Here is a 25,981-nt window from a genome sequence, read left to right as displayed (position 1 = left end):
AAAATACAAAATAATACAGCGAGTGTACTATTTTGTCTATTTCCGTTCAATGTTCGGAGATATAGTAGATTGCATGCGCAGTAAGAAAAATAAGGGCAAAGTTTGCCTGTTCAGAGAGAACCAATAAAATGTGTCAATTTAAATGTCTTAGGACATCAATAAAACAGAAGGGAAATATTGGCCGCGACAAAACTGTTTTGACGACACCTTTCTTTGTCTTCTTCTTTTTCTGTTGCTCCGGGTCACTCACTGACAAGAATCATAAGAGACACATGCATGCTATCCACCCATAAACCGTTTGCGTGCCGAAGAGTGCTATTGCGATAAACAGTGAATTTATTAAGAACAGCAGTTTCTTTCATGAAAAATTGCAGCTCAGTTTTATACTTAGCAAAGTCCTCTTGAGGACCACAGACCGGACAAAACCTGTCCGCAGACTGTACTTTTGACACCCCTGATCTAGACTATTATTATTCTATCTGTACATTTCCTGTTAATAATTGTTTAGTTTCTGCTGCAACCTAAATCCATCTACACTTCTTAACCTTAACTTAGTATTTATTTTGTGGTATTTGTTTAAAGCTAGCTTAGCTGTTAGCTTAGCTGTTAGCAGGCCTGCTCTTGGTGTGTAACATGTTTAGCGTCATCCTCCAATGATACTTGATAATGACACTTAAGATAGTAGGAAAAGCAGTTTATTTACCGCAATTGAGGTGATTAGTATTGTCTTAGGAGAGCAGCTCCATACTGTGTATGGAGACACACAATTAGCTGCTAGCCGTTTGTCATCCGGGGGACTAAAATTAAATACAGTGTCAACAAAAGAAGATCGGTGTTTGTGATCAGCACTAAAAGGCAATAATCGGCAATGGTGATCACATGCTTTTTCCCGAAAATTGGTCAATACGGATTGGTGGCCGATCGATCGGCACATCCCTGAGAAAAATATTATCTTGAACCCCTCACTAACTTTTCTTTCTCTGCCCTCTAGTGAGGCAGGCTCAAAATTTAGAGTTTGTACAGTGTTTTCTTTCCCAATCCTTGATTTTTTTCGAGTTTTTGCTTGACAAGACACAATCATCTTCTCTTAGAATTACACTGTGAAGTTCTACTTTGCAGATGCTGCACATGTTCTGTGTTCTGTGCAATTCATGGAGACACGTGATGTATCAGTCATATTAAGATAATACAGTCCCAACCCTTTTTTTTTCCCATAAAAGAAAAAATGAGTCTTATTGAGGCACAGCACATTTTTTTCCCAACTACATGACACACGCAGCAATTAACTGGGGCACAGGATAGAGGCCACTATTTGGGAAAATCCAGCATTATGACTTGAACCTGTGGAGTTGGAAGATGCCCGTCAATTAAAGTCTTTATATGGTGAACAACACACTCTCAGTCTTAGTTTTAAATACCTGCCAGTCACAGCTGCTGTGGGTGCAGAATGTCATACATTGGCAAGTGAATTAAACTAAAGTGGAGTGTTTCAACAAGCCAAGTGAGGTAATGAGACATGGAAACATCATTCATTGTTACTGATGAGGGCTTGCCACTCTCTGCTGATGTAGGATATATTTTAAATGTAGGTTAAATAAGGACAAAGTCTGCTGTTGCTGCTGTGACTTTGCTTTTTTTATCGTCAGCATCAATGGGTCATCTTTTACTGTACATGATTTCATATGTTCATGTGGCTAAATCTTTAATATGTTTCAGCCTGTCTTGTGTTGAATTTTGGCAATAACAATAGAAATATGACAACATTAAAGTCACGACATGGTTAATTTATCTTCACAGAGGTAGTTAACCAGCAGCCCTGGCTTTATTTTGAGCTAATATTTCAATCTACCTGTAAATACTTCCACCTTCTTAAAGATACTGATAACTTTCAGTTTTCACAAAACTGGAGGCATTACAATTATGTAGACTGCCAAACAATACAAATACAATTACATCACTATTATTAATATTATTTTATGTCTTGCATTTACTTTAGTTATCTGACTTTGTCATGCAAACGATTACTTATATCTACTGTATACACAGTCTTAAAGGTGCAGTTTGCAGCTGGTTCCAAATCAAAATGTTTTAAAACAAAAATATAAGAACACCACTAACAAATGTTATATAGTCGACTGCAAAGTGCGCTTTTAATGTGAAGCGTCTTGGACACATATTTGTTTTAATCAAGTATATGTAACCATAGAATGTTGTAGGCAGTTGCTTGCATCTTATTTGCCAAGTATTGATAACAATTTCCTGATTATTTCATTTAAATAATAAAACAAAGCTTTTTGATAGGGCTGTTAAAATGAACATGGAAATCCAATGATCATTTAAATAACCTTTTAAATGCAATTGACCATTTTCCTAAGCACAGAATATGGTTCCAAAGCCAACTTGATCAAGATGAATGGCTGGAAACATATCAGCACTCTCAATGGAAAATTGGAATAAAAAATAAAAACAAGCCAAAACAAATGTATTGACAAAAAGTAACACGTTTGATTTTCACCAAAGCACTTCCATCTTTAAGTAGCAGATCAACGCAGAGGGATTTAGGGATACTGCAAGTATTTTTTTTTGCACCAAACCACCTTCATAGAATGTCTGGGTGTCAGGAAGTCTACTTCTGACACACTGATTGATGCATTCACTCCCCAAAACACCAACAACTTCAGACCAATAAATATCAGAGGACACGCTTAACAAAGGTTTTGCAAGTTGAATTTCAAAAATAAATTGGGCAAGGCACCATCAAGAAGCACAATAATGACAAAGGAGAAAACAAAATGATTGAATACTGAATAGGTATTAATCATAATTCATCAAAATAATGTACGCCTCTGTTATGATTAATCTGAATTAAAATATGTGTCATTTTGCAGCCCTAATTTATGCCCAGAAATCACAATGGATATGAAATTGAAAACGTGTTGGTTGTGAATGTGTTGTTCTTGCAACTTTAAAGCTTTCAGCTTTGAGGAAAACAGGTTAGAAGTTGACAAAAATGCTGAACTCTCTTTGACTCTCATTCAAAACTGACAAAGAGAAATGTACTCTGATTATAAACATATATCCCCTTGTTGGCTTGATAAGCAACAACATTTTCAACCCACTAATGAAATGTTGCTTCAAGTCAACAACAGGAACTCAACAAAATATTTTTGAAATGGCAGACAGTGGACCCTCCAAGCTCAAATATTGCAGGGGTTGACTATCTTGAGAAGTATTTTGGCGCATAATACGGTTTAATAATCAAACAAGAATCAATAATCCAAACAAAACTATTTTAGCTGGGACAAAACTGATTTTAATTATTCCCAGTCCTTATTTTGTGTTTTTGTGGTCACAGTTTTACAGTTTCAGAACTGTATGATGATGAGCCAAAGACCACAATAATGACACTGACTGGCTAGAAAGGCACTTTCTAACAAAAGTGCTACTAATCAGAGGTAAGCTTCAGTACACATTTTATTGTTTTACTATTAAGTATTACAAATAATTTGTATAGCTTCTTTTTGTTGCCTTCAATGTGTGTGAGGAATGCATACAATAATAAAGTCAGACTATTCACATTTAGTTTGTTTTATTGTTTTTGTTAGCACTCAGTTTTGTTTTTTTCCCAGTTAGCACACAACACACAAACCACCTGTCAATGATTGTATTTGACTTCTGAGGGTCTACTGAGAATGTTTTGTAAGTGCTCTAAGGTTTGCAATTCCAACTGATTTCCTCACTGCTCATCAGTGATCACTTTGTGCGGACGGCACACTGCCATTCTTCTATACACTATTTGATTTAATCCTCAAACATTGTCTTGTCCATGCTTCGTCCTTATGTTTTTGTTTTTTTGTTTTGCATACGCATTGTTCTTCAAGTCTGTTGAAAGAACACTTCCCGCTGTTTTAAGGTCCACGTCAATGCCCTTCTGTCTGCTCAAATGGTGTTCTGAACGTACAGCCCTCTGACAATGTAGCGCGGGTTTGGGTGGACAAGAACATGTTGAGTTTCAGTGCATGCAAATCAAGAGAAACCCTTTTGCAAGTTTCTAACTGTGTCGGACAAGGATGGAAGATATATCATAATCAGTACAAATGATAACAATTGTCATTAGACATGGTAATATTTAAACCTCATTTTCTGTGCACCATCATCTGTGCTGTGCTGTTACGTTTTAGCATCTCACTGCTTTTATGTTTGTTTTGTGATTCTGTCCACTGTTCCATAAATAAGGTCTAGTCAATATGGCAGTAAGTGATGCAGCTTCTCGCCTTGCTATCATTGTCCGTGAGTCTCTGCATGCATTTCCCTGCCTGCTGACTTCTCTTTCCTACTTTCTTTGGCTCATCTTCTCCGGTTTGCTTTTGAGTTTTGTATGGTTCTGTTTTGTTTTCTGATATTTTTGGGGTTTGCAGAGCTGAGGTTGTGTGACTTGTCCGTGTGTTACTGGACGGCATATATGTCAATCGCCACGACTGACACATTCCACAGCACTAATGAACGTCCTGGTTCAGCGTACGCGAGGAACGTAATATACAGCAGATCCTCTTCAAAGTGGACATTACCGCTGACCCTGTCTGTCTCTTTCCTTTTTTTGACCACAACTTTCTGTGCTGGCAGAGCTTCTCAGAATTGAATTTATGGGTATGGAAAATTATTATTTATTTTGCTGTGCTTTAAGAGTTTGCCAAGATTGTGTTACAGTCACACATTATTGTGCCACCTTCTTTTAAAAACCAACAAACCTGTCCCCTTTTTCACCCGCCCACTAACCTGATTTGAAGACATGCAACCTCCCTCCCCCTTCTCTGCATGCACTCTTCTTACAGACTAACTTGGTTAAGGAGCAAGAGAAATGCTTTCAAGCTAGAAAGGGCAGATACAACAATACAAGGAAGGTGTAAAGGGCCTAGTGTTAAGATGAACTGGAGGGGGTGGTGGAAAGCACTAATCGACATATGGGAATATCAAGATATATTTTTGCAAAGTGTTGCCGAAAGCTAGACAAGGTCCTTACGTGCTTTGCCTTTGCCCATGTCAGAGTTAAGACAAACAGTGGGCTGGTCTTAAATCACAAATGCTGTTGGCTCTGCTCGGAGCTTGCCTTGCAGATTCCCTTACAGTTTTACGTATATCAGCACCATGTGACTTACACACAACTAAAGCCAAGATTCTCATAGGCTGATAACTGAAAATAAACATTTAAATAAAAAGTTTCTTGGATTAGCCTCTTTCCAGATTACTGTTATCCTCTTAACTTCTCTCTTGAAACAGTCCTTCCAGGATTTTTCAGGATTTTTTTGCGATCGTTGAGGGCTAAAATGCTTGAACTCGCAGCAGCTTTTTCAAAAAAGTTGCGGCAAAAGTTGGCATGTGTTAACTTGTGTCAACTTGTGATATTATGAATTTGTTATCAATGTTTTCAGTAGGAATGTATACTGTGCACCGGTATTTTTTGGTACTGGTTCCTAAATGGGTTGGTCCAGGAAGACCGCTAAGATTCTGGACTAATGACACTGCTATCGGTATTTGTTTTCATCCAATTGACTGTCGTAATAATGACATGGTGTCACATTCAGTTCAAGTGCTGCTGCTACGCACGGGTAGATGATAATCATCTTGAAATAATCACAAATAAGGAAGCAACACCACACACAAGTTTGAAACGCAACATTATGTCCTCCTAGTCCCAGAAGTTAGAGTTGCGAATAAGAGTTAGTGTCAGTTTGAAGTGAACGTCACTCAACTCATGACTGCCACCAAGGCACACTTCAGCAACCCGACCGTCTTCTAAGTGATCCAGTAATCCACAGGTCAATATTAATCCACTCCGAAAAGTGAACATTCAAATAATCTCTGGGTCTTTTTATTTGTATAAAACACACACGACACACACACATATAGATCAGTCGCTGTCAACACTGGCTTCTGGTACGTCACTCAAATACGTTTGTGTGCAATATAAACACAAATAATTCCTATTGTTACAAAATACACACCCACTTAATATTCTAATTGATGGTATTGATTTAGCTTTTCTGTACACATTTGATATGACATATCATGAAAGAGGTCTGTGAATGAACATGAATACCATACATTAATATTATAATAATATTATTCCTTTATTAGTTATTACTTTATGTATTTATAATTTTAAATGTTATTATAGGGACAAGCAGTAGAACATGGATGGATGGATATACTGAGTGTAATTGTAATTAATAGAAACACGGTGATGGATCTGTGTGGTCTTTACAAGATGATGATATAACTGCATTAAGCCTTGCACATGCACACATAGTTGACTTGTTTAGACCTAAAAAACAGGTGTAGTTAAAATAATTCCCTGCTGTGAAATGTTACATCATGATATTGCTGGTGCCCAACCTCTTGTGCTAATCAAAATGAATATAAAAAAAAAAAAAAATCACATAATTTTTTATACACAAATTACAAATAGAACCAATAAAAATACTGATAAATACTAGTATCGATAAGGAATACTGATATTGTTATCATTAGTGATACAATTCGAACAATATACATTTCCAGTTTTCAGTGTTCCTTGTGACCTTAACCCAAAAAAAAAGGAAAAAAAATGCTGTATTGTTATTTTGCTCATTTTACACTACACATAATTAAAAATGTACACAAAATGGTAGTAAACGCACATACTCAGAGCTCTTTGTCAAATTACTGTAGTATTTGAATTAATTATAACTGATACTATTTATAATTAAATTATAGAAAGAAACACCACCAAAGGCTCCTTTATTGTCCACTGTCGTCCACATGCTGCAGATATTCTGCGTGTATGTTTTATGGTTGAAAAATATTGATAAATCTTAAACAATAATTACGTTAAGAGCATTTGTGAACTGTTAGGAGAGATCTATTGCGGTAGTTGATGTTGGTAAATGACAGAGGATGAGAGATTGTCATCACACTTCAAAATATCTGTTATTTATATGTTGCTTCTTTGCTAGTTCGTCATTACAAAAGAGAATATTTTCTTGATTGACTTACACCAGTAAAAAAAGGTTAGATGCATACAGAAAAACATGTAAACTCAGAAATGACGGCGTTGTGTTAAACCTTTATATACAACATTACCCAGTCGGGTTAGCGCTGCAGAGGGGATCTGGAAATAGATGCGCAATGACGACAGTTGTGCCATTTGAGCAATAAAGAATTGATATATTGTTACATGTTGTTGTTCCTACTACACAAGAAACATACGTACATTTTGATCAGACAGTTGATGTGCGTGTTTAAGAGTCCTTCAGAGACACATTTGAGCAGTATATTTCAATGGAATTGGTTGAATTTGCATGAATTGACAAGATCGTGACATTCCGAAATCCTAGAGGGACTGTTACATGCTAATTAATAGTCATACAGTTTTCACTTATTTTGATCAAGTGCATGTGTTGTTTTGCACTAATTAAGTTGAGGCATACCAACTGAAATACCCACCAGTTGGTTAATTGGCCTTACCACCCAGTCAGTGCCATTGGCTTGTTGTAACTCTCCCAAAAATAATTGGATTTATATCCTTAATCAACTCTAAATCTGATAAAACACATATTGGACTAGTCAAAATGTATACTGGCACATCTCAGATTATTATTTTATTTTTTGTACATTATTCCTAAATTGAAAATAACTCATTTAGTAACAGAATTCAAGTTAACAGAGTGAGTTTTAGCATATAATTAGGAAATGCATAATAATAATGCATATAACCATATAGCATGAATGCCAATAACATTTTGACACTGAGTACATTGGAGTATTTTTTTCATTTTATTTTAAAGATAAGTACATATCATAAACAAATAATTTCAGTAACAGGACTGTGCTGAAATTTTAACCCTGCGTGTAGTTATCATTGACATTATAACAAATAAACAAAAACATAACTATGAACTTACTTTTGTTCTTCCCATGGCCTAAAACCTGCTCAGTGGTCTTGTGGTTAGAGTGTCAGCCCTGAGATTGGTAAGTCGTGAGTTCAAACCCCGGCCGAGTCCTACCAAAGACTATAAAAATGGGACTCAGCATCAAGGGTTGGAATTGGGGGTTAAATCACCAAAAATAATTCCCGGACGCGGCCACCGCTGCTGCTCACTGCTCCCCTCACCTCCCAGGGAGTGAACAAGGGGATGGGTCAAATGCAGAGGACACATTTCACCACACCTAGTGTGTGTGTGACAATCATTGATACTTTTAATTTAAAAAGGATGACTGACCCAACTTCCTGTGGACCATGTGACATTTTTTTCAAGTGGTAATGTGTTAAGGTAGCAGGAATGTGTGAAAACAAGGGACAAAACTAAAGTGTGATTAGTTTTTTTTAAGAAAATTCACTTAAAGTATAGTTAGGATAAAGTGTAACACAAATATTTAAAAAATAATATTACTGGTGGATTTAAATGAATATATTTCATGGTAAAGTCCAATTTTAGGAAGAGGCGATAGGCAATAAATAATTTTTTTCAAGTGTTTTAAACTGTGTGATTATATATGCATTTAAATCAATGTGCAGGACACTTTCCTTGCCAAAACAAAAAAAAAGTGTACAGTACAGGTAACGGTATTGTGCATTGCAACATTTTAATTCCTGATAAAACAAATGGCACTGATTTGCTGGAATGGCCTTCTTGACTTCTTCAAATCTACACTTGAGGACATGACCGACAAGCTTTCTCAATCCAGTTTAAGTTGATGAAGGCACTTCTGTTTCTGGGGACCACTTCTATCCTCCTGTTCCCCTCTCAACCCTGTCCCTCTCCTACTCCATCATTTCCTCCTTATGCTCCTTATCTCGTTGTTTTTATCCCTTTTACCCTTCTTTTTTCCCTCCTGTTGTCTTAGTTGTTCTCTTCGTCATTGTGTTGTTGCACTTGCCTTTCACGGATCTCAGTGTTACCCCACACTAGTCCAATTTGAATACAAGCTAGATCACCAGCAATCACCACAATTGGGTACTTTCATACAGCATCACCTCAGGCTATAGAGCTTGACTATAATAATCCATCACAGATGAAAATTATCAACATATGTTCTTTTTTATAGTCTCATTATATGTGTGAAGTGACCACATTTAATTTAACGCTTTCTTCTTTGCGAACTATTGACCTTCATTCTCAACGGATGTTAAAGACGGGCCGTTCTCATTCTTTCTGGCTGCAATTTTGATCTAATAATCCTCAATACTTTAGTGCTCACTTCACTCGGATCACATATTCCTCTGTCACCATTTCAGAGTAAACAGGAAATCTTCACATTGATGGTAAAGTTTTGTGGCAAGCTCAATTGAGTTCAAAATGATTGCATGTTTGTGGTGTGAAATGTTTGAATTAAATGCATTTAACAAGAAGCTGACGTCCACCAACTGCAATCATTTCATAAAACAATCAGTGTGTTTGAGTGAAAACAAGTGGTTGATTGTCACAGTGTAACCATAATACTCCCGTTTAATCAAACAACATTTATAGACTAGAATTTGCAGACAAAAACTGTATACTTACATATTAATTATGTCTTAATAACTATAATAATACAGTAACATACATGTAGTATAGCAAAGACTTTCAATTGTCCTATTGTGGTGTAAACAAATACTTCATTTTATGAATTTTCTCAATTTTTTCATTCATGCACGCTTGTGTTTAGATGTTTGTTCACTCTCAAGGGTTTGTAGATGTTGTATTCTGAGATAGAATCATTGTATAACGTTAGTACATCTTAAACAAATAGACACGTAAGAATTGAGCTTATGGTACAATTAAGCAAGTTACATTTTGATCATTAACATGTATTTGTTGAGGATAGTTAGACAAATTAATCATTAAAAGGCATGAGGGCAGCAGGAAAATCATACAAAGAAGATCAAGTTCTTGGAATAACATATTTTAAGTACAGTACAGATTATACACACAAAAACTATAAAATACATATAAGTAAGTCATGCTCATGCTGTATATGTGTGTGCGTGTGCTGTGCATATTGTGTGTGTCTGTGTTTTGTTTTTTTATGTCTGCAACGTGTGGATGCGTATTTGCATGTGTATGTTTCCTTTTACAGAGGCAGAGGAGCTCTACCAAAGGCGGGTGCTGACGATCACGGGCATCTGCGTGGCCTTGTTGGTGGTTGGCATCGTTTGTGTGGTGGCCTACTGCAAAACCAAGTATGTGCCTTTTAAGGAAATACAAACTAATAACGAGTGGTGAATTACATTTACATAGCGCTTTTTTTCTCTCGAGACTGAAAGGGCTTTACATAGTGAAACCCGTTATCTACATATTTAAGCTACATTTAAACCAGTGTGAGTGGCACTTGGAGCTGGCTAAAGTGGAGATAGAATCTGAAACACTGAAGTTGCTGGCACAGACACTCTACCAACTTAGCCACGCCTCCCCGATAATAATAATACATAGTCACTTTGGCTCATGAGTAAGCCGTTCCAAAAAGTCAGACGAAAACCAAATAAGAAGTAATTTAAATCAGTCTCCAATGTGTGAGATTCTTTGTTTGGTCACTCGATTTCACAAAACAATTCACAACATGTTGCTGCTTTTATTGTAAAGCATTGTTTGGCTTTGTAATAACTGAAATGCTATACTAAAACTGGGGCAAAATGTGTGCCCAAAAGTGGAATGCATGGAAACCAAAGTTTGACTGTCAGCAATTCTGACAAGGGGTGATAGCTTGCTTTGATTACATATGAAACAAGATATTTCATAATTAGCAATGCACAAACATCAGCATGTCCCAAATGATAATACCAAATATTACTACAGTGGGATTAAATACTTCAAACATCAGCACAGTATAAGATTAAATGTGCATATTTACTTGTATTATGATAGCTTCATGCATACATTTGGGTCCAGGTATTAATCGTTCTTCTAAAAATCTATTTCTATAAACCTATGTTTTTTTTTTGTAAAATTGCTGTATTGCATACAATGGCATGAATGTAAAGTGGCTGACAGGGGCAGCAATGTCCAAATGCTCCAAACGCAAAAATTACTAAAATTACAGCGCAGGCAGCCAACATCCATCGCAGCCAGAAACGGTGGAGATCAGTGTCAGAGTGCCACACTGACGGGGTATAGCGGGGAAGGCGTGCGATGTGGATTGTCAGTAGATGCGTGTGTGTCTATAAGCCTCGCTTCGTCTGCCATTAGTCTTTGTAACACAGCAGGTTACAATTGAGATGACCGTGATATTAGTCCACGCAAAGTCAACAACCAACAGGTGTCCATGAGAGAAGGGGGGAAGAATGTCAGAACGTCTTTCTGCACCGAACTCCCGGAAGAGTTCTTGGAGCAGGACCTTATTCGAAGGCCAGTGCAGGGGGCAAAATGCTGAATACGAGGTTTGGGTTCGGGCGAGTAGATACATTCCAATACTTGTCTACTTTAATTGTCCAATCCTGGCCCTCACATTGATCATCATTTTGCCTTTTAGAGTGAAAAGCTTCTCTGAATTGTTATCCAGTTTGCGATTCAATGGCCACTCTGTGCGTGCCTACAGGCCTGCCAGACCCATCAATCATGACGGGCAGCTTCTGGGTAGCTAGAACGCCTGCCGTCGTCTTCCGAATTTGTCGATACACCATGGAAACGCTTAATCCAATCAGCGTGGGAAGACTGGTGCACAGACAGTCACCACACGATCCTTGACAGAATCGGGTCAGGGTCCAGTGGCATGGAGTCCAAGATGACTGGGGACCCTTTTCTGCTGCAGCCTTCTTCCGCCATCGCAGCCGTTGTGGTAATTCTTAAATCTACCATCTTCCGCCTGCTCCGCCGTTGAGGTCTTCACCGTATCCCTGGCTAGGGGGCAGTCAGGTACTAGGCCTTTGCCAAGGGCCACCTGGGGTAACAGTAGTAAATGGGTTAACCTCCTAGTGCCCCAAGACCTCATAGAGGAGCTTCCACTGCTGGATGCACTTTAACGTCATGCACAGGACAATTGATATCTGTAAGGTCCGGAACCCTTCATTTCCTGGCTAACGTCTTTTTTCCGTTAGGTTGCAGCAATTGTTTCATGCAGGGTGTGTGTATTTGTCATTTCTCAGTATTTTGTCGTTTAATGGGTTTTATGGTGTTTGTGTTTTGTGTCATTTCTGTGTTTGTGTGTTTGGACGTTTGCCCCTGTCGGCCACCTTCAAATGGATCCCTTATAAAAGAGGCAATAATTTGTCCGAATTATTATTCATAAAGTGCAAATTAATGCTGACAGAGTCACTCAGGCAACATTCCAAAAGACAAATGTTTGTTGTAGAAAACTGGTTAATACTTCACCACATATCAAAGCAATTCTCAGAGACCATGCAAATGTAGTAAAAACTTCTGGGGTGATGCAGAGACCTCATTGATTGCCATATCGTTTAGAGCTCCATATTTATCCTCATACAGAATAAAAAAATCCAGTACTTCAAAAGATACTAATCTTAAAGGGGAACAGCAATTGTATTTATCACTCTCATTCCTTATGTGAAACAAGAACATATATGTTTTCTTATTTTTATGCATTTAAACTAGTAAATAAAGGTTAGCAAGAGTCAGCTAACAATAGAGGTAATAGGATTTGCTCTATTTTTTTGCTCTTATTTTTGAAGGAAAAGCACTGTACTTTTCAATGAAGATAACTTTAAACTAGTCTTAACTTTAAAGAAATACACTCTATATACATTGCTAATGTGGTAAATGACTATTCTAGCTGCAAATGTCTGGTTTTTGGTGCAATATCTACATAGGTGTATAGAGGCCCATTTCCAGAAACTATCACTCCAGTGTTCTAATGGTACAATGTGTTTGCCCATTGGCTCAGAAGGCTAATTGATGATTAGAAAACCCTTGTGCAATCATGTTCACACATCTGAAAACAGTTTAGCTCGTTACAGAAGCTACAGAACTGACCTTCCTTTGAGCAGATTGAGTTTCTGGAGCATCACATTTGTGGGGTCAATTAAACGCTCAAAATGGCCAGAAAAAGAGAACTTTCATCTGAAACTCGACAGTCTATTCTTGTTCTTAGAAATGAAGGCTATTCCACAAAATTGTTTGGGTGACCCCAAACTTTTGAACGGTAGTGTATATATATACATACAGTATATACATATATACTGTACATATACATATATACATAAATTTACAGGACTGTCTCAGAAAATTGGAATATTGTGATAATGTCCTTTATTTTCTGTAATGCAACTAAAAACATCGGAATGTCATACATTCTGGATTCATTACACATCAACTGAAATATTGCAAGCCTTTTATTATTTTAATATTGCTGATTATGGCATACATCTTAAGAAAACTCAAAAATCCCATCTCAAAAAATTAGAATATTTCCCCAGACCAAGTAAAAAATAAAGATTTATAACAGCAAAACAAAATCAAACATTTGAAAATGTCAATTAATGCACTCAGTACTTGGTTGGGAATCCTTTTGCACGGATTACTGCACCAATGCGGCGTAGCATGGAGGCAATCAGCCTGTGGCATTGCTGAGGTGTTATGGATGCCCAGGATGCTTCAATAGTGGTCTTTAGCTCATTTGCATTATTGGGTCTGGTGTCTTTCAGCTTCTTCTTCACAATACCCCACAAATTCTCTATGGGGTTCAGGTCAGTGGAGTTGGCAGGTCAATCGAGGACAGTAATGCCATGGTCAGTACACCAGTTACTGGTGGTTTTGGCACTGGTGGATCATGCTGGAAAATGAAATCATCATCTCCATAGAGCTTTTTAACAGATGGGAGCAAGTACAGTATTGCTAAGTGCTTAACAATAAACACAAACGACAAACAAAATAAAAACAATTCTGTACATTGTCTGCTCTCCCTGGAATGCAGGCTGATGGGCTTTTCATATATTCCTGTTTAGATGCAGAATTAATCATAATCCTCATGCAGGTAAAATAAAAATACATTCAAAAATAGTGGGCGCAAACGAGCGTCTGTTTGTGTATTTCTCGCGATAAGTTTGGTTTCAAAGTTGACAAAATTCTCCGTTTATCGCCACAACCTTCTACTGTAAAAGTTAGAGGCATGATCTGTGATCTAGAATTAACTATTCAACTCAAAGGCGATGCAGCAACTCACCGGCTCAGTATGTCAATAGCTTCCTAAACTAGTTAGCTCTATGTGTTTAATGCACCGCTATATGTAGTTCCTCGGCATTAGCGCTCATATGCACAATATTGTAAATCCTTGGTTAATATTCAGGTCACAACATGTAAATGGATTATATTGTTGGCGGTTTCCAATGTTATTTAGAGGGCTTTTAACGCGCAATAGATGACTTTCATTACTTTAGTTTCATTGATGGCCACCTCGTACTTGCCACATATTACAATTCAGAATGCATATAAAAAGAAAGACAAATGTGTTCTTGTCTTGCATAGGGATTGTTAATGATAGGCAAAATTCCAAACAAAACACAGTTCTCCTTTAAGATTGTACAACATTGCAAAATAAAAATGTAGGTACAGTCAGAATGGGTTAGAATAAAGGGATTATAATTAAAAAAAAGACTCCCTAACACTGTCATTTTTTTCCCCTTTAAGAGTAACATTTACATGGTACTGCACATGTTTATATGTGATATGTGGGTTATGCACAATGCAAAGTGATGTGACCTGTTTGATACACGTTGACTCAGATTTGTTTAGGTGCACGTCTCATAATACTGGACTGATGAAAACAATCCAAACTACATTTCCAGGGAATGGGAGGAATACACTATGCCACTATTTTGAGTTTAGGAAGAAGGAAGTGCCCCAGATTTCTTTTTGAACCCAACAACATGAGTCTGAATAGAAATGTCCTTCAGCATTCCCACATGTCAACATTTTCTCAAACCAATTATTGTTTCCATTTTATGACATTTGTAGGAAGCACAGGAAGAAGATGCAACATCACCTACATCAGAACCAGAATCAGTGTGTGGAGCAGCCCAACCGCATGCTGGCCAACGGCCCCAACCACCCTGGGCCTGGTCCCGAAGAAATTCCCATGGTTGATGTGAGTCCAAACAGTAGAAACACACAGCAAAGACAGGTACAGGTAATTCTCATGTTAGAATCAACTAACATATCTGCGACACTTCAGACAAAAACACATTCTATTCGACTCACTTGTTAGTTGAATAGAATTATTACTACTTTCATGCAGAGTTTGTAGGGATAAATCGGAAAATCATGACGATCATCTCAAGGGAAACCATAATTACACTATGTTAGAAGTAGTATTTTTTTAGCCCTTTGAGACACTTGTGATTTAGGGCTATATAAATAAACATTGATTGATTGATTGATGGTTTAGTCTGTAAGTTCCACACTGCATGGCACAATACTGCTAACGATTCATGCTCATTAACTGCTGAGTCTGGTTTGAGTTTGAGTTTGAGTTTGAGTTTATTTCGAACATGCAAGCATACAACATGATACATCACAATTTCCAGTTTCTCTTTTCAACATGTTCGAAAAGGAGTAGGAAGAAGCAGAGCTTATTTAATCCTACCCCTTTTCTTTACATAACAGTTGCTGAAACTTTTTTTATTCACTTCCTGTTCTCAATTTTTTCACAATAAACTCCATATGTAATCACAATAAAAATAAATAAATAAATAATAGTAAGAATTTAATAATAATAATTGGTGAAGAAAGTCATATTTCATATGATGAGATAAGTAAGATTACTTTAAGAATGGATGAATGAATGGATGAAATAAATTGAAAATGTTTGTCATGGTTCTTCTTCTTTGTACTTTGTAAACACTTTAAGTTTGAAGAGTTTCTTGAAGTGGATCCTATTAGTACATTGTTTGATTGCTTTGCTTAATCCATTCCATAATTTAATTCCACATACTGATATACTGAAGGTCTTAAGTGTTGTACGTGCGTACAAATGTTTTAAATTACATTTTTCTCTAAGATTATATTTCTCCTCTTTTGTTGAGAAGAATTGTTGTATATTCTTGGGTAGCAGGTTGTAGTTTGCTTTGTGCATAATTTTAGCTGTTTGCAAATTCACTATGTCGTGGAATTTCAGTATCTTTGATTCAATAAATAAAGGATTTGTATGTTCTCTATATCCAACATTATGTATTATTCTAACTGATCTTTTTTGTAACACCGTTAATGAATGAAGTGTACTTTTGTAATTATTTCCCCATATTTCTACACAGTAGCTCAGATATGGTAACACTAGTGAGCAGTATAGACTATGAAGTGATTTTTTGTCTAGAACATGTTTTGCTTTATTCATTATTGACGTGCTTCTTGCTACTTTATGTTGTATATTTTTTACGTGAGATTTCCAGTTCAATTTATCAATGTTCAATGGTAGAAAACAAAATCTTCCATTGAAGACATGTTGAGGTCACACAAACTTGCAAAATAAGCTTTCTTTAGTGCAACACAATGAACTAAACATATTGAATGTAAAAAAGGGTCAAGGTTCAACTTCATACAGCATTAAGTATTTGAATATTAAGAAGTCTTATATTATGCAAAATAGGAATCAAGCCCAAATATATTTTTCTGATGACTATAATAACTACCGTATGGACAATAACATGCAACACATTCCCATTATCTTTAGACTGTCTAAATGCGTACATTTATCTACTTATTTCATATATTAGTATGTTTTTTGTACAATTAATATGACTTTACTATTAAATATTGAGTGTAATGTTGACTGAAAAGAACTGAGTGTTTAAAAAGTTACTGTTTTTGCTGCCTGTAAATGGAAACACTGTAAGGCGAGGCAGGTTTGTTTATTGAGTACAAATGGTATGGAAGGCAATTCAAAGTGCTTTACAGATGCATACAATGTATAAAAGGCAAGTAAGATCACAAATAAAAAACAAAAACAGTTGTAAAAATAATAATGAATTAATTGAATTAAAATCAAAGAGTGTATATAAAACACTTTAGTTGTCATATACACAGTTAAATAAAAGTGTTTTCAGCCTGGATCTGAACATTGCCAAAGTTGAGGTTGAGTTGAAGTCAAAGCCTTTGGAAGACTGTTCGAGATTATAGAAGCATGAAACTGAAACATAGCCTTACCCTGTTTAGTCCTGACTCTGGGCACCAGGAAGTTCTGGGAGCACAATATGGTTCATATGGCTCTAAAATGTCAAGAGATGTAATATGGCGCCAGACCATGAAAAGACGTGTACACAAGCAGAGCTATTTTAAAGACATGTCTGAGTGACAGGAAGACAATGCAGCAACTTTAGAAATTGATTAATATGGTTAGATATCTTTGTTCTAGTCAGGACTCGAGCAGCAGAATTCTGGATGTACTACAGGTGCTTTGCAGCTCCTCTAGAGAACTCTGTGAGAAGGGCCATTACAGTAGGCTAGCCTGCTAGAGACACATGCTTGGATTAGTCTCTCTAAGTCTACAGTTAAGACACTTTCTTGACAGAACTCCTTAATATACTGTATAGCATAGTTGATGGATTTTGACTATATGTTTGCAAACTTATTGTAAAATGTGTTTAACGTTTGTTTTTTTAGTACATCTCCAAGAGTGTCCCTACCACAGAGTGTGTCATCAGCCATGGAGCTGAAGGTGCCGGCAACTACGCAGGCAGCCGAATGTCTACTCGCTCGCATCACTCTACCACTGCCTCGCATGCATCAAGGTAGCTTTCAAACACACTGTTGTTTTTTTGCCCTTCTGTCATTTTAGTATTTATAATATTAAAAGGACATCGGTCGTTGTTAGTATGCAATATTGGACAGACGACACATTTGGTGGAACTGTACCAGACAACATTATGAGTTCATGGCCAATCATCATCAATGTTGGTCACAGTGCATTACTTACATACTCAGCAACAGAACAGACAAGAGTTGAATGATGGCCAAACATTAATGTGAAAGAAGAAAGACAACTCATCTACAGGCCTTGGCCATATACTGTATGTCAAGGTCTATATGTAGCTTGTGCAGTTTGTGCTCTATGTTAAGCAATTACTATATTTACATTAACATTCATGTTATCAGTAATATAATGGACCTGGATCTACATCAACCGTGCCACATGACTACATATGTTTTGTGGAACACAAGTAAACAATAATTGTGTTTGATAAGATGTAATTCCTGTAAAGGTCTTGCAATATTATAAGGTTAAAGTGGGGACCTATGATACATTTAGTTTTTTCTGACTCATAGGATAGGATAAGATTTTTATTCATCCTAAAATGGAAATGATGTGGTCGGAGTCGTTTGAAAAAATCCATAAAAACAACTTACATTAACTAACATAAAGAAGGACATGAGAGCACAGAGCTGCTGCAACCTGCTGCCACTTCAGCGGCAACACTTTTACTTACATCAATAAAAGTAAAATGCAATGAAAAAGTGATAATGAGTAATAAATAGTACATATTATAAATGTTGTTACAATGTTGTGTGAAACTGTGCCGAAGCATCGTATCATAAAGTTCATGCATTTTTGCGTGAGCTTGAACATAGTTTTGAGTGCCTCTGTTTTGCGGGGGTTTGCACCTGGCTACATTGCGACGTCAATGCAAGGTGAACGTTTTTATTTTGACATTAAAGGCCTACTGAAATTATTTTTTTAAATTTAAACGGGGATAGCAGATCCATTCTATATGTCATACTTGATCATTTCGCGATATTGCAATATTTTTGCTGAAAGGATTTAGTATAGAACAGGGGTCGGCAACCCGCGGCTCCGGAGCCGCATGCGGCTCTTTGACCACTCTGATGCGGCTCAGCTGCACGACCCTCCCGATTTTCCCAGGAGACTGCCTCTCCTAGAAATCTCCCAGGGCAAATATTATCCTATTTTCACTCTAATTACTTAATCAAGGGCATGCCCTAATGGCACTGCATTAATTGTCCTCTATAGCATTTACAAACAGCGTGCCAGCCCGGCAACATGTTATATGTTGCTTTTACTTGCACACGTAGGCGACAGCAAGGCATACTTGGTCAACAGCCACACAGCTTACACTGACGGTGACCGTATAAAACAACTTTAACACTGTTACGTTACAAATATGCGCCACACTGTGAACCCTCACCAAAAAAGAATGACAAAGACATTTCTGGAGAACGTCCGCACCGTAACACAACACAACAAATACCCAGAATCCCATGCAGCCCTAACGCTTCCGGTCTACATTATACACCCCCGCTACCACCAAACCCCCCCACACATCACCCCCCCCCCCCCCCCCCCTCTCCGTGCGTCGGTTGAGCGGAAGAGTTAGGGCTGCATGGGATTCTGGGTATTTGTTGTGTTGTGTTTATGTTGTGTTACAGTGCAGATGTTCTCCAGAAATGTGTTTGTCATTCTTTTTTGGTGTGGGTTCAAAGTGTGGCGCATATTTGTAACGTAACAGTGTTAAAGTTGTTTTTGTACGACTACCGTCAGTGTAAGCTGTGTGGCTGTTGAACAAGTATGCCTTGCTGTCACTTAAGTGCATTCAACATGTGGCCAAGCAGGTACACTGTTTGGGCAGGCTGTAGAGGGTGCTAAAAGCAGTGCCAGTACGCCCTGAAATTTGGGAGTCTCCCGGAAAATTGAGAGGGTTGGCAAGAAAGACGCTATAAAGCGCCATTAAATTTCATTATTAAGATGCGTGCCGGTGCGTGTGTCAGAGACCCCTGGTTAACATAGCGCAAAGCAATTTAAGCTTTGTATGTGGTGTTTTTCATTTTAAACCTACAAAATTTTTTGTGGCTCCCATTGTTTTCTTTAATTTGTGAAACTTTCCAAAATGGCTCTTTGAGTGGTAAAGGTTGCCGACCCCTGGTATAGAACAACGACGATAAAGTTCGCAACTTTTGGTCTCCGATAAAAAAAAGCCTTGCCCCTACCGGAAGTAGCGTGACAACACCGGAGGAAGGACTGCTCATATTTTCCTATTGTTTACACCAGCAGCGAGAGAGATTTGGACCGAGAAAGCGACGATTACCCCATTAATTTGAGCGAGGATGAAAGATTCGTGGATGAGGAACGTTAGAGTGAAGGACTAGAATACAGTGCAAGACATATCTTTTTTCGCTCTGACCGTAACTTAGGTACAAGCTGGCTCATTGGATTCCACACTCTCTCCTTTTTCTATTGTGGATCACGGATTTGTATTTCAAACCACCTCGGATACTATATCCTCTTGAAAATGAAAGTCGAGAATGCGAAATGGACATTCACAGTGACTTTTATCTCCACGACAATACATCGACGAAACACTTTAGCTACGGAGCTGATTGATTGATTGATTGAGACTTTTATTAGTAGGTTGCACAGTGAAGTACATATTCCGTACAATTGACCACTAAATGGTAACACCCGAATAAGTTTTTCAACTTGTTTAATTCGGGGTCCACTTAAATTGATTCATGATACAGATATATACTATCATATATACTATCATCATAATACAGTCATCACACAAGATAATCACATTGAATTATTTACATTATTTACAATCAGGGGTGTGGAGAGGGGGGGGGGTATGGACATCAAGTAGTGGACAGAGAGAGAGAGAGAGAGAGAGAGAGAGAGAGAGAGAGAGAGAGAGAGAGAGAGAGAGAGAGAGAGAGAGAGAGAGAGAGAGAGAGAGAGATCAGAAGGCATAAGAAAAATGATCTGCATTTGATTGTTTACATTTGATTATTAGCAATCCGGGGAGGGTGTTAGTTTAGGGTTGTAGCTGCCTGGAGGTGAACTTTTATTGCGGTTTTGAAGGAGGATAGAGATGCCCTTTCTTTTATACCTGTTGGGAGCGCATTCCACATTGATGTGGCATAGAAAGAGAATGAGTTAAGACCTTTGTTAGTTCGGAATCTGGGTTTAACGTGGTTAGTGGAGCTCCCCCTGGTGTTGTGGTTATGGCGGTCATTTACGTTAAGGAAGTAGTTTGACATGTACTTCGGTATCAGGGAGGTGTAGCGGATTTTATAGACTAGGCTCAGTGCAAGTTGTTTAACTCTGTCCTCCACCTTGAGCCAGCCCAATTTAGAGAAGTGGGTTAGCTAACATGATAGCATCGTGCTTAACTGCACATAGAAACAAAATAAATAAATCCCTGACTGGAAGGACAGACAGAAGATCAACAATACTATTAAACCATGGACATGTAAATACACGGTTAATGCTTTCCAGCCTGGCGAAGGTTAACAATGCTGTGGCTAACGACGCCATTGAAGCTAAATTAGCCACGGAGCTAACGTGATAGCATCGGGCTCAAATGCAGATAGAAACAAAATACATAAACCCCTGACTGGAAGGATAGACAGGAAATCAACAATACTATTAAACCATGAACATGTAAATACATGGTTAATGCTTTCCAGCTTGGCGAAGCTTAAAAATGCTGTTGCTAACGACGCCATTGAAGCTAACTTAGTAACGGGACCTCACAGAGCTATGATAAAAACATTAGCGCTCCACCTACGCCAGCCAGCCCTCATCTGCTCATCAACACCCGTGTTCACCTGCATTCAAGCGATCGACGGAAGGACGAAGGACTTCACCACGATCATCCGTGCGGTCGGTGGCTAGCGTCGGCTAACGCGTCTGCTATCCGAGTCAAAGTCTTCCTGGTTGTGTTGCTGTAGCACCGATCCCACCTACAACTTTCTGCTTTGCAGTCTTCATTGTTCATTAAACAAATTGCAAAAGATTCACCAACACAGATGTCCAGAATACTGTGGAATTATGTGATGAAAACAGAGCTATTTTGTATTGTATTCAATGGGGTACCGATACTTCTGTTTCACTGGTTACGTCACACGCAGACGTCATCATCCAAAGACGTTTTCAACCGGAAGTTTAGCGGGAAATTTAAAATTGCACTTTATAAGTTAACCCGGCCGTATTGGCATGTGTTGCAATGTTAAGATTTCATCATTGATGTATAAACTATCAGACTGTGTGGTCGGTAGTAGTGGGTTTCAGTAGGCCTTTAAGATAATCTCAAAGCCAGAGAGGGAGGAACTGGAAACATAGCATCAAAACATAAATTTAAACAATGTACATATTCAAAATATAAAAATACAATACTCTTACAGAGAGTGAAGAATGATTTAATTCGCTATTGGACAACGCCTCCACAAATGTATTGCAGGCAGACTCAAAAAACAGGCTAATGAAAGTGACGGTGGAGCAACATTTATACAAAATGGATGCCAAAGCATATCTAATATACATCATCCAGACCACAAAGAAGTGGTTTGAATGTAGATAATTTTGATCATAGGTTCCTTTTAAAGAAATGTCAGTTTGGTTACCTCTCTGTGTCTATTGCGCCACTAAAAGTAGCTCCTCGACATTAGCAAAAATAATAGCAATATTGCTAATATTTGGTTAGTATTCAGGTCACGAGATGTAAATGATGTATTTTTGGCGGGTTTTGGATGGTTTTTTTTAAGGCTTTATAGGCGTAATAGAATAGCTTAATTGTTAGCCGACTTGTATTTGTCATATGGATAAAAATGCATAAAAAACAGAAACAAAAAAATACTTATGTTTTCTTGTCTTACATAGACGTAACTACGCCCTTTCGTCATTACCATAACTATACCATAATTATAGCATTTTGGCTAGCTAATGTTGGCTATTATTGAATGTGTATTCAATCAAAAGCTTTTGTTTATGTGAATGATAGGTCTAAACACCAGACAAAATCTTCAGACCAACAAACCATTTTTATTTACTATAATTAGCAGTTTTGAAAAATATAGACATTTCAAAAATATATATGTTCAGTTAAACCAGGGGTGCCCAACTACGGCCCGCGGGCCAGATCATGCTGGTCGAGCAAATCATATTTGTGGCCGAGTGCAGTAATTCCCAACCACTGTGTGGCAATATAAGTGTATCGGGAGAGAGCATTAGATTATTACATTTCACTTATTTGGTCTGAAAATTATTATTTTTTTATTACAAGTAATGTAGTGACATATAGTGACGGGCAGAACAATAAAACACTCTTCCACGAGAACGCAGATAGAACATAATTAACCTACGTATCGTCCTGTTGCCATTCAAACATACAGAACAAGCCATGGCCTGCTTTGTGGTGTAGTGCGAGATTTTTCAAATGTACGATGTGTGCCTTAGCTCAATTAAGGTTGGGAAACACATGCTGAGTGGTCAGCACGTTGTTCCTAAAATCAGTAGATTGAAGGTTCAGTTCGGTTTGAGCATATCTGTGTGAAGTTTATACGTCTCTCCCTGTGTGTATGAGTGTGTGTTTTCTCCACCTCACTCCCACATCCCAAAAACAATCATGTATAGAAAATGAATGATCTCTTCATGAGTATTGTTTACATTTTAATACGAACAGCATTTATTGGTGAATTATATTGGTAAACTCATGGGAGCCAAAAAACATATACCTACATACAACACATATGTTTTTCAGTATGAGCAAATACTGTATCTCTACTCCCTTAACATCAAGTCTTTTTCCACCTTTACTGTTCCTCTATCTCACGGTCCCCTGCCTCCCCGACGCTGCTGTAACCTTTTTAAACTAGTTCTGCTCTGACATCTGCAGACATGAGGAGCAGACGTGGAGCATGGAGAGAACAGACAGTATGAATTCTGACTGCCAGTCAGGTGGGCTGTCCAGCTCTGTTGGAACCAGTAAATGCAGCAGTCCAGCTTGTATGGCAAGGAGGGCGGCCCACTGGGGCTGTATGGAGGTATCCAGTCCAGGAATGCAGTACGGGGATTCCTACGACTCTTTAAGAGATTCACCTCACAGTGACAGGTAGCAAAGCTTTTTTGTCTTTTTTTGTCTTTTTTTTTGTCTGTCAACGTGGAGACCACAGAATACCCTATTAGTATTATTAGAAAACCCAACTCAATCTTCTAGAGATGTCAGTGCCAATGGTAAAGTTTTGTGCAGTGCTTTGACATTTGTTTGTTTTGCATTTTAAAATTTGCAGACGTGATTATTATTTTTTTAAATCTTTGCTTAATTTAGTATTATTTTGTCATTTAAGACATTATAAACACAACTTGTTCTCATTTTGAGCGTTTATTGGCTTGACTTTTTTCGTTCTCATCACACATGTTTAAAGCATGTAATTGTGTATTTATGAAAAAACATAATTACGATTTTAAAACAAATATTTAAATACATTACTAATAATCAATTTATTAAATCAAAACATATTTAATTAAAATATAAACTAATTTGTATTATTTATATTATTAACTCCGCCTGTTAACAAATTGTTTTTTCTACTGTCCATCCATTTTCTACCGCTTGTCCCTTTCGGGGTTGCGGGGGGTGCTGGAGCCTATCTCAGCTGTATTCGGGCGGAAGGCGGGGTACACCCTGGACAAGTCGCCACCTCATCACAGGGCCAACACAGATAGACAGACAACATTCACACTCACATTTACACACTAGGGCCAATTTAGTGTTGCCAATCAACCTATACTGCACGTTTCTATTTACCCCTGTAACTAAAACATTGGATACACTCCAAGACGGTAGAGGGAGCCTGAGGATAAGACACAACAATCATTCCGTACTGTCTCTTTAAGTTTGTGCTCCAATGACTCGTCACACAGGCACATTGGCTGTAATTTACATTCAGTCTTTGGTGACATCTAGTGGTGAAAATTGTGTACTGCGCTTGAGAGATAAGATACAATTAAATAAATGATAAATGGGTTATACGTGTATAGCGCTTTTCTACCTTCAAGGTACTCAAAGCGCTTTGACAGTATTTCCACATTCACCCATTCACACACACATTCACACACTGATGGCGGGAGCTGCCATGCAAGGCGCTAACCAGCAGCCATCAGGAGCAAGGGTGAAGTGTCTTGCCCAAGGACACAACGTACATGACTAGGATAGTAGAAGGTGGGAATTGAACCCCAGTAACCAGCAACCCTCCGATTGCTGGCACGGCCACTCTACCAACTTCGCCACGCCGCCCCACGAGGTTCTTTGTAATATTGGTTAATTTGGGAATTTATTTTTTAAATGGTTTTAATGGTTTTCTACACCACAATTAATCCATTTTTTATTATTATGCAACAACTTATTCTTCTTCTCCAGATTTTGACTTCCACATTTTTCATCCGATTCAAACCGTTACAGCTTCCAACTGTTCAGCCTATTCGACGAATCACAGGCTTTCCCTTAACAAATTTGGAAAATTCCCAGATTTCCCAGAATTCCAGGCTTTAGGGACATTTTTCCCATTCAAAATGAATTGGCCATTTTTCAAACTTTCATAATTTCAAAATTTTTCAACCAATTCACACCATTCCATCTTCAACACATTCCACCATTCTGAAATTCAAACTACCCTTTTTTGTAAGTTAAAAAAAATTCCAAGATTTTCCAGAATTCCTGGTTTTCCAAAGCCCTATTTCCACCTTTTTTCTGGCGACTACTCCGACCACAATTTTCAACCCACTCCGACCGTTCCTCCGTCAAAATATTCCTCTTAATTAAGACTAAAAACAAAATAGTTTTTTTGATCTGGAAAAAATCCCGGTTTTCCCGAAATTCCAGGAATTCCGTAACACCATTTCTCAATTCAACATGTTACTATCTCAACATTTCTCGACCGATTTGAAAAATTTCAACACCAACCATTTAAACTCATATAAACCATTTAAGTTTTTTACCATTTTAAAAAAAGTCCCACTTTTCCCGAAATTCTCAAATATTTGGGAAATTGCCATTTAAACCAATGGGACATTCTTCAAAGTTCCACAATTCCCACATTTTTCATCTGATTCAAACTCTTCCAACTTCAAAATATTCAGCCTGTTCAGGAATTGTGTGCTGTACTTCAACAATTCTAAAACAAATCCTGGATTTCAGTTCAACTTCAACATTGGAGCATTCAAATGCAATTCCTTCAGGAATTGCCTCATCTAGTTGTTATTTCAAATTTCCATTTAAAGTAAAGTGAAA

General features: G+C 37.7%; 1 protein-coding gene across 2 annotated transcripts in view; it reads left to right on the top strand.

Moving 5' to 3' along the window:
• The window catches only part of LOC133648896 (pro-neuregulin-2, membrane-bound isoform-like), a 133,077-nt gene that overhangs the window by 96,979 nt on the left and 10,117 nt on the right, over positions 1 to 25,981 (top strand). Inside the window, exons 6-10 of one of the 2 annotated variants that reach the window (XM_062045416.1) lie at positions 4,624 to 4,647; positions 10,096 to 10,198; positions 14,922 to 15,051; positions 17,562 to 17,689; positions 23,588 to 23,803. In XM_062045416.1, the coding sequence (XP_061901400.1) occupies positions 4,624 to 4,647; positions 10,096 to 10,198; positions 14,922 to 15,051; positions 17,562 to 17,689; positions 23,588 to 23,803 (601 nt within the window). The remainder of the gene's footprint in view (positions 1 to 4,623; positions 4,648 to 10,095; positions 10,199 to 14,921; positions 15,052 to 17,561; positions 17,690 to 23,587; positions 23,804 to 25,981) is intronic. The other variant, XM_062045417.1, reaches the window with a different exon arrangement.

This window comes from Entelurus aequoreus, linkage group LG04 (assembly GCF_033978785.1).
Source record: "Entelurus aequoreus isolate RoL-2023_Sb linkage group LG04, RoL_Eaeq_v1.1, whole genome shotgun sequence".
In the NCBI taxonomy this organism is placed as follows: domain Eukaryota; kingdom Metazoa; phylum Chordata; class Actinopteri; order Syngnathiformes; family Syngnathidae; genus Entelurus; species Entelurus aequoreus.
Note: the sequence above shows the minus strand (reverse complement) of the source record. Positions and strands in the feature narration are given on the sequence as shown.